At 37.0% G+C, this 9,744-nt stretch overlaps 2 protein-coding genes and 1 pseudogene across 2 annotated transcripts; 1 reads left to right on the forward strand and 2 right to left on the reverse strand.

Moving 5' to 3' along the window:
* LOC104705387 lies at window positions 166-1,278 on the reverse strand (annotated as a pseudogene).
* On the forward strand, window positions 2,174-6,021 carry LOC104783329. Its single transcript, XM_010508477.1, has 10 exons — window positions 2,174-2,528; window positions 2,793-2,978; window positions 3,335-3,569; window positions 3,649-3,818; window positions 3,910-4,049; window positions 4,136-4,313; window positions 4,423-4,760; window positions 4,904-5,151; window positions 5,248-5,604; window positions 5,689-6,021. The coding sequence occupies exons 1-10, from the start codon at window positions 2,488-2,490 to the stop codon at window positions 5,917-5,919; spliced, it is 2,124 nt and encodes a 707-aa protein (XP_010506779.1). The 5' UTR covers window positions 2,174-2,487; the 3' UTR covers window positions 5,920-6,021.
* On the reverse strand, window positions 8,782-9,738 carry LOC104783340 (VQ motif-containing protein 20-like). The gene has a single exon (XM_010508489.2). The coding sequence runs from the start codon at window positions 9,697-9,699 to the stop codon at window positions 8,836-8,838; it is 864 nt and encodes a 287-aa protein (XP_010506791.1). The 5' UTR covers window positions 9,700-9,738; the 3' UTR covers window positions 8,782-8,835.

A 9,744-nucleotide genomic window follows, 5' to 3' on the forward strand; every position in this document is an offset into this window, starting at 1 on the left:
AAGCACATCTTCTAGTGATACCACTTTTGTCAATACAATATGAGTAATGAGAGCTCAAAGGATTATTCCAAGGACTTGACGACGACAAAGACAAACTAAGAGAAACACACAAAGAAAGAAAATGGCTGCGCGCGTAGTGCTTGTCTAGTCCGGTAGTCACCACTTTTAGTCGTCTTTGCGTTGAGGGTGCTCGATTTGAACCAAACTTGGAACATAACCAAACAAATGTGGAACACATGAAAGAATGGAATGTTCTCCAAAACTTAGTTGTGTGACTTTCTAATCCTCCCCAACAATGTAAACCCAGTCGGCCCCATAATTGTCGTCGCCAGTTCTACCTCTCTCACAACACACGATTTTTCTATTCTCCTCGTCGAAAAAAAAACTTGTAAAGCAATGGCGAAGATCACGGAAGTCCACTGTTAAGACCTTGGTCCACAACAACACTTGAGTTGTGGCCTCATCAATCTTATTTGTTACTCATATCTCTTTCCTTAAGGTATCGCTCAGTTGTAGTAACAATGAAAGTTTCTCGTCTCTCACACTAGATAGAGATGTAATAAAATAACTACCAATAGGAAACTGGTACGGAAGACTCATACGACTTCCAAAACTCTCCGTTGTATAATCAAAACTAACCATATCGAGCTGCCTCTCTTCTTTATCAAAAGCAAAAAAGTAGTTCTTACCCTTCAAAGATACGCAGGAATTAAAGGGATGACCATAAAAACTCAAGTTCGGAGTGACATCAAGGATCCTCCATGAATTAGAGTAAAGCTCACAGATTTCAAATACTGGTTTGTTGCCAAAACTATATCTCAGTACTTTGTAGCTGGTAGTGCCGGATTTGTTGTCTTGGTAGGATCCAAGAACATACCTGTAGTGTCTCCTGTTACGGTCTATGCGTTGGATCCACCTGGTTTTACCCATAAACGGGTTCCAAACCTCCATAGTAGTGTTTACTTCATTGATGTATAACAACAAGCCATCACAGTGAAATACTTCATATATGCCGACTCCACTAAGTTCAACACCAACCTCTTCGGATGGTGTTTCGTTTAGATTGACGTTCAAGGAACAAATCCTAGAATTCTTTGTCATCAACATGAGAACCATAGACTGTTTTGGGGCTTTGTCAAAGTGCTTTCTTCTGAATCTCTGGTCGTTGAATATACTGTTCCATTGCTTGCACGTAGATGTTAACGGTCTCAACGGTATGTCCGGAACGCGAAAGAGTATCTCCTCCAACAGATCCTGTGGAAGCTCCGACATCGACATGGTGGCTTTGAATTTTAAGGGTTTTTCTTCAGTCGTATATATATAATTATACTATAGGCCCATATTAATATGGGCTTTATCGTATATTTAGCCCAAAGAAACATGGCAGCGGCTACTCTGTTCTAGGATTAACTCTGTTATTAGGTTGTTTGTTATGCAGACCAACGAATGCATAATTTGAAATTGAGAGGAAGATACTGTGTCTGTGCTGGTCAAATACATTACCACCTCTTTTTCTTTTACCTTATTAGGTCTGCTCGATTTGAACCAAACTTGGAACATAATTAAGAATAACTGGCCAACATCCTTACGTTGTATCCACACCAAAATCCACTTTACTGTCTTTATCATCCTCCCCAAGAATGTATATCTTGTCGATGGACTTGGTCTCGTCTTCCATATCCATCCATGTCTCGCAACGCACGGCGACTTTCTTCTCCTCGTCAAGCAAAAAACTTACCTCATGCGAAATTTTGAATATCAGGGCTCAAATCTAATAATGCTAAGACCTTTCTCTAACACACCGCATTGGTGGTGTCATCAATCTTACTCGTCACCCATATATCAGTCTTGGATGTACTATCGAGTTGGATAAACCGTTACTTTAAGTTTCCTGAGAAATTTGAAAAATGTTCTAGTAAATGAATGGCTCAGAAACCAGTATATGTGAATGAGTACTATTTAGGTTTTGAGTTTTGAGTCACTCTTTAGATAGGAACGGCGGAAGGGTTATCTGAAAAACCCTGATTGAGATTACTATTAATAGAAGACACGTGTAGGGATAAGATTAAATGAGAAGTTTTTGGTTTAATCTGAACCGTCAAATGTGATAACGTGTAAAAAACACGTTATGCATCACGTGTTTAGTGACCGTGTCTTATTAAGTCTTAACGAAGAACGAATCAGAGTTTTTTTACCCGTCGCTCTCTCCTCCTCCTCCGTCTTCGTGCTTTCGCTTCTTTTTACGGTGTTTTCTTCTTTTTTTCGACAAACCCCAAAATTAAGGCAGAATCTGAGAATCAAGAGGGGCTCATTGGCAAAATTGTCGAGGAATCAAGAGTTAAAACCCCTAAATTGGTTTTATAATTATAATTCGAGAATTGAGGCGTATGGATTGTGGGCAAAAATGTTCGTTTTTTAATAAAAGTTTGATCTGATCAAATACTCGTCGTGATATAAACAGCTGTTTTTTGGAGTTATTCGTTTGGGATGTTTTCGACTTCAACGTTGCTTCAGAGTTCAGATTTGAGGTGATTTGATTTAGTCTCTGTATTGTTATTTTGTTCAATAATGTTTGCAATTTAGCTTTGAGTTGATGATCAATGAAGCAATAGAGATCGTGTAGGCCAAAACCATTCTAAAAATGTTAGGACTGTTCGTTCATGATCTGTGTCAAAACCTACCGACCAACTAACTAATTGCAAATTAAGTTATTCTATGCATTGAATTGTATCAATCTAATTTCTTCAAAGGTGTAAGGACGACTAACTAAAGGAGTTTTTTTTTTTTTCTAGTATGTCGAGCAAAACCCGGAATATGCTTGAAGGTTTGGTTAAAGATACTTCTTTTAAATGGTTGCTCGGTAAACAAAGTTCTTTCGATGAAGAAATCGAGGAAATGGGAAGATCCCCATCTGCTTCCTCCAATTGGATTCCTGAGCTTTCTCCTGTTGCTAACGTCGTTGTCCGCAGGTGTTCTAAGTAAGTACCATTCTCATTCATCTCTCTTTTTCATTTATTTCATTATGCATTTTTGCAGTATTATTTTACAGGGCTTCGATATAGATAAGCTAGATTTTTTTGTTGTTTAATGTCGCTTGAGTCAGTCTTGACGATATGATGCTGGTATAATTTGTCGAAGGATGACTTTAGTAATAGGTTTCACTAGGGATAGTTCTATCTAAAGAGGTACCTACGGAACGGGGTTCGGGTTTTTTTTTTTTTTTTATTTTTTTTTTTTATTAAAGAAGTACCACTATTAGATAGCATTGGATGCAAGAATGAGGTTTTTTTGATCATCTGTCTTGATTTATTATGTGGATATGCTATTGATGCAGGATACTCGGTGTTCCTGCAAACGAGCTGCGAGATAGTTTCAAACAAGAGGCATTTGAATCTCTCAAGCAGCCCTCGTTATTTGCAAGGAATTTTCTAGAGTACTGTTGTTTTAGAGCACTTTCACTCTCTGTTGGAGTAACTGGTCATCTAGCCGATAAAAAGTTTCGGCGCTTAACCTTTGACATGATGGTTGTCTGGGAAGTCCCAGCTGTTTCAAGCCAGGCTTTACTCAGCGTAAGGCTCCTTTTTCTCATTTCCTCTGCCATTCTTATAGGAATCTTTTCTTTATCATCTTTTTTTTCCTTTTCAATAGGTAGAAGAAGATGCTACAGTGAGTTTAGAAGCCTTCTCAAGGATCGCACCAGCAGTTCCTATAATAGCTGATGTGATCATATGTGAAAATCTGTTTGGAATTCTTACTTCATCAACGGGTGGTCGGCTTCAGTTCTCTGTTTATGACAAGTATTTATATGGACTTGAGAGGTAAAGAAATTTTATGTCCTTATTACAAGCTGACTCCTTTGTATCTAATCACTTTGCAGACATTTTTAAAAGTCTCTATTTTTGTTTGTAGAGCAATAAAGAAGATGAGGGCACAGTCAGAATCATCTTTGCTTTCTGGTGTTCGATCAAAAAGAGAAAAGATTCTGGAAATAGATGGGACAGTTACTACCCAACCAGTTCTTGAACATGTTGGAATTTCAACATGGCCAGGTATTGTTTGCATTTTCTCATTATCAACATGGCCACGTATTTGTTTGTATTTTCTCAATACTCACTTTTGCCACGATACTATTCAGGTCGCTTGATCCTAACAGACCACTCACTATATTTTGAGGCCTTAAAAGTCGTGTCTTATGATAAACCAAAGCGATATGACCTATCTGAAGATCTAAAGCAAATTGTTAAACCTGAGTTAACTGGTCCTTGGGGCACTCGGCTTTTCGACAAGGCTGTTTCTTACAAGTCTATATCTCTGTAAGACTGTCTTTTCGCACTAAATCGACTGGAATCTCTTGTATGAACTGAAAACATGCTCCTTTTTGTGACTGATCAGTTAACAGCTTTTAATGGCTATCTGTCGTAGATCAGAACCAGTGGTAATGGAATTCCCAGAGCTCAAAGGCCACACACGCCGTGACTACTGGCTCACTATTATACGAGAAATATTATACGTTCAAAGATACATAAACGAGTACAAGATCACAGGTTTGGCAAGAGACGAAGCACTTTCAAAGGCTGTCCTTGGCATTATACGTGTGCAAGCTATTCAAGAACTGAGTTTGACAAATGCAATGCGTTACGAAACTCTTCTTCCGTTCAATCTCTGCGATCACCTTCCTGGTGGGGATCTGATTCTTCAGACACTTGCAGAGATGTCTACTTCAAGAGATCTCCATCGATCAAATAAATCCAAAGATACAGGTTAGACAAAATAACTTATACCTAATGGTATTATCATTTTCTTGACCAAGAGTGTGATGATTGAAAGCGTGTGCCTTATATGATATACAAGATTAAATCTCCGAGGAAGTTGATGTTAAATGTATATGTAATCTATTTACCAGGGACATTACATTCCTCAGCTTCAGATATGGTTTCACATCTGGGTTCTGTGTTTGGAGGATCAAGTCCTAGGAGCAGAATGAGTGAGACGAGTAGTCTCGTGGTAGGTGAAGTAGTGGTTGGAGATGTGAATCCACTAGAGAGAGCAGTGAAGAAGTCCCGTAAGAACTACGAGAAAGTAGTCCTAGCGCAAGAGACGATTAATGGAGTCAAAATGGATGGCATTGACACTAACTTAGCTGTGATGAAGGTAAAGAAGAAAAAAATGAGAACAAATTTTTTGACAGATAGATTTGTAACACGTTCTATAAAACGTTGAATTGCTTCTCTCTTTTTGTTTTGGCAGGAACTGATGCTTCCGATTATGGAAACAGGGAACGGGATTGTGTCGGTGGTGTATTGGGATGATCCGATGAAGTCTATTGTTTTCTGTCTCTTCTCCACTTTCATAATTTGGAGGGGGTGGCTTGTTTATGTTTTTTCTCTTGCGTCTCTCTTCTCTGCAATCTTCATGGTTCTCACAAGATGTTTCAGCAGAGAAAAGCTCATGATCGAGCTAAAAGTAACTGCTCCTCCACCAATGAACACAATGGAACAGCTTTTGGCGGTCCAGAACGGGATCTCGGAGCTGGAACAGAACATTCAAGACGCAAACATCGTTCTTCTCAAGTTCCGAGCTTTGTTATTCTCGCTTTTCCCTCAGGTCTGTCTTGCCTCTTATATTTTTAAACACAAACGCCTCTCCACAACACTGACTTTAACAGAGGTTTTGAAACCGCTATTTCAGGCGAGCGAGAAGTTTGCAATCGCGATTGTGGTAGCAGCGATGATGATTGCTTTTGTTCCGGGACGCTACTTGCTTTCGGTGGTGTTTGTTGAGTTTTTCACAAGATACTCGCCGCCACGGAGAGCTAGCACGGAACGGTTGATAAGGCGGTTGAGAGAGTGGTGGTTTAGTATACCGGCAGCGCCAGTGATCCTCCAACACGACAAGGACAATAAGAAGAAGAAGAACTGAGGAAATGCCTATAGTTTGAACAGACGGAAATATGTGTACATACTTGAAATATTTACTATATAAATGTATATTCGTATGCAATTTATTCATCTTCTTTTTTCTTTTTTTGTGGTTATAAATTAATCTCGTGAAGCCAATCTTGAATTCTTTGCAACTTTTCAATATGTGAGATGTTTTGTAACGAAGACTTACAATTTCGAGCAAGGGATTAGAGACTTTTTTTAATACACTTTCAGAAAGACATTTTGAATCAATCAATCAAATTCTCAGCAAACTAATAATAAGCACAATTCAATCTCTTCATACACTTGAAAAATGTCATTTAAAGGGGATTAATCTAATTTGTCTAATAATCATTGCTCACGCCAGGTGAACTCGCACCTCAAGCATCTAATATTGCTTAGAAATCTATAAGACAAGATTAAATAAATAAATAATTACCTTACAATAACAACTCAGGCTAATTTGCAAAGTGTTTTAGACAGTTTTAAAACAACATCAATGCCAAATTCATATAAGTATACAACAAGGCTTGTATATACACTAATAAAGACACTAACTTTAAACTTGAAACGATATCTTTGTAAGAACTTTTGCATCTTAATCAAAGATGACTAGGATTTAAATTAACACAGCCTTCTGTTTGGCGAAAGGAAAAACGTGACTTTTAAAGACAGTGTGAGAGAAAAAGCTAAGATCAAGCAAAACAACTCTGGAAATTAAACCCCAAGCATTGGCTCAAACCATGATCCAATCAGTGCTTAATCTGAGAGCATTAAAGCACTTCCATGTAAAATATGCGTAATTGACACCAACGGAAGAAAAAACCTCATTATGTCCAATGACATCGTCCTTTAGCCTTGCAAACTAAAAAGATGAGGAGAAAAAAACTTAAGAGTTAGATACTAGTGTTAAAACACAAAACTAACCCTCAGATAAGCGAAAGGCAATAACACAAGACAAACTGATTTATTTCGAACTAATGAAGAAATTCAAAATAAATCAGATGAGATTTGAATTTTTGGTCAAAATCAAATCTCATCTATTTCTTTATTTTCTTCTGTTTTTCAAAGGTAAATCTCTAAAATCTCATCTGAGATTAGGGTTTGTAAATTAGGATTTAAATTCAAAATTAGAGTCAAAATCTCTAAAAAGTCTGTGTTTCTTTTGTACATTGATTAACACTTTTTGAACCATTGATTCAATGGAGTCAAGTCTTTTATCCCCTAACATGTTTACCATTTCTTCCCAAGAATCAACTTCCATCCACAAAGACCTGGTTCTCATTTCTTCAAGTTTCGTAATCATGGCATTAAACAACTGCATGTTTACTTCATCAATTTTCAGCCATCTCTCCATTACTTCCATTTTCGCTTTCATGGTGTTAATGAGGTGCCTATTTTCTTCTTCCGGACTCTTAGATCCAATGAGAATAGCCTTCCCCAGGAGAATAGTGTAAGTACCAGTGAGCTATCCAAGTTTCGTAATCATGGTATTAATCAACTGCCTGGTCAAAGAATCAAAAGATAGATCAATGATGATGTTTGCTAGCTCAAATGATCCAGACATTTTGTCGAATAGTCTCTCCTCCAATATTTTTCCAGTAGTAATATTCTATTGTCATGAAGAAATGATTATAAATGACTAAATAATAATATATATTTTTAATTGTCAAAAGGAAATTTAACAAGTTATAGGTTTATATGGTTTACAAGTCATGTGCTTTATTTCTTTCCCAACTTTGATTTATTTTGGTTATTTAATGAAGACGATTAAAAAAGGAAAATTAGATTAATAATATGATTACGCTAGATTTTTAAATAAAATTAAATCTACTAATTAATAAACTTAAAATTAAATCTACTATTTAATAAACTTCCAGAACTTATAAACTAATTAATTAAATTAAATAATAAAGACCGGATTGGCATGTGCAATGATTATGTAACGGTATTTGTGTCACCGTTAGTGAAAGTATCTACACTCACAAAAAAACAGAGGTGGGATATGGGATATATACAATCCCATTAATTTTGGGAGCAATAACAAAAACCACATCTCTTTTCACCTAGTCAACACCGGTTTACTCCGGTTATCTTCATCTCCATCGAGTTGGAAAAACTCAATTACAGTATAACAAAACAAGTGACAGCTATTATATTTAAACTGGTGCTTAACCAACTCTATTTCTTTAGTCACCAAAAAATCTCCCCTATAATCGACAAGATAAAATCTAAAAACATGTAAATTACTACTTAATTATTCTCAATATTTTTTTATTAATTTTTGCTCGCGTAATAATGTGGGCTTTATCTAGTGTCACTTTGGTTTTCATGTTATTATACCCAAATTAAGTTTTGGTTTTTTTCTTTTCTTGTACGTCTCAATATACATATTTATAGTAATCCACATTCCTTGCTGCATTGGGTAAATATTCCCTTTGTTTTTGGAATAGAATTTTCTTATGTAGATAAATACATATTATTATAAAATGTGAACTATTTTTTTAATATTCAAATTAACTTTTCAAAGTCTCAATTGATAACTTGACACGTATCAAAATCCGGTTAATGACTAACTTTCAAAATCCAACATTATAAAATAAGATTTTGGGACGTGCATTGGTTTCCTAACAATTCTTATAAAACTGATTATAAAAACTCTTATCAACCCAAAAAAAACTAGAGATGAAACATAAAATTGGGAAAATTAAACAAAATGAAGAGAGAAGAAAAAAACCTGTGAACTATAAATTAAATCGGATAAGCCAAAATTAAAAAAAAAAAAAAAAAAAAAAAAAANAAAATCTTTATTAGTCTCTTGCCAAACCAACAATTAAGAGAGAAACAAAAAAAAAAAAAAATCAAAAAATTATTTAGCCAAAATTGTAAAGCCGATGATGATGATTGATTAGTTTTAAAAATCGCGAAACTCGGCCGAGCCGTCGAAGCCAGAAGATGAAGAAGAAGAGAAAGAGCTTCTCATATTGTTCGCCAAGTAAAGCTGATCATCAATACTCGCAAACGTTTGATTAGTTATACCACCACCGCATAAGAAATTATCAGCTGGATTCGTCGCCGGTAGGAACATCGGAAACGTCGGTAAGTAAGCTCCGTAATTTAACCCCGTCGCGTCGTACATAGACGGCGGCGGAGGAGGAGGAGGATGAGGATGAGGAGGCGGTGGAGGTATAGCCACCGCCGAATACGGAATCGATGAGTTAACCTGTCCGTGTTCTCCTCCTCCTCCTCCTCCGTTCTCATCGGTCGTTATCACCGACGACGATTCACTATCATCGCTTATCATCGCGTTATTAAAAAATATACCCTTTCCGGTGCCGGAATAGTTTCTATGGTAATTGTTATGTCCAGTACCGCCGCCGCGATTCCGATTGTTTTTTCTGTCGACGGCGAGATCAGACACGCTCTGGCTCTGGTTGATAGATTTACCGCCGCGATCCGTCGTCGCGTTACCGCCGGGATCTTCGTCCGAAGGGGACATTCCGGTGAGTTTTTGGACAAGAGCCATGAAATCTTTAGGATTCGTGTGTATGATTTTGGGTGTGTGTGTGTAGATGATCACCGGGTGACGATGTTTTGCGGCGGCCACGGAGGAGGAAGAAGACGGAGATGGTTGTTTTTTAATAACGTGAGAGTCTTTGTTGACTTTTAACGTCGGCGGTGACAGTGACGGTGAAGGAGGGTATAAGATTCCGTTTTCATTTGGTTCTCTCTTTGGCTGGTGATGATGAGTGTGGTGGCCATTGAACGTTGAGCTCATTTAATAAATAACAAAATTACTATAAATGATCAAAAAAAAAAAAAA

The sequence above is a fragment of the Camelina sativa genome, chromosome 1 (assembly GCF_000633955.1).
Source record: "Camelina sativa cultivar DH55 chromosome 1, Cs, whole genome shotgun sequence".
NCBI lineage: Eukaryota > Viridiplantae > Streptophyta > Magnoliopsida > Brassicales > Brassicaceae > Camelina > Camelina sativa.

Bases quoted from the DNA above. Each gene is read 5' to 3' on its own strand.
- LOC104783329 (XM_010508477.1), top strand. From the start codon at position 2,488: ATGTTTTCGACTTCAACGTTGCTTCAGAGTTCAGATTTGAG. The intron at 3,819-3,909 runs GTAAAGAAATTT...TTTTGTTTGTAG, and splicing joins TATTTATATGGACTTGAGAG to AGCAATAAAGAAGATGAGGG. The intron at 4,050-4,135 runs GTATTGTTTGCA...GATACTATTCAG, and splicing joins TGGAATTTCAACATGGCCAG to GTCGCTTGATCCTAACAGAC.
- LOC104783340 (XM_010508489.2), bottom strand. From the start codon at position 9,699: ATGAGCTCAACGTTCAATGGCCACCACACTCATCATCACCAGCCAAAG.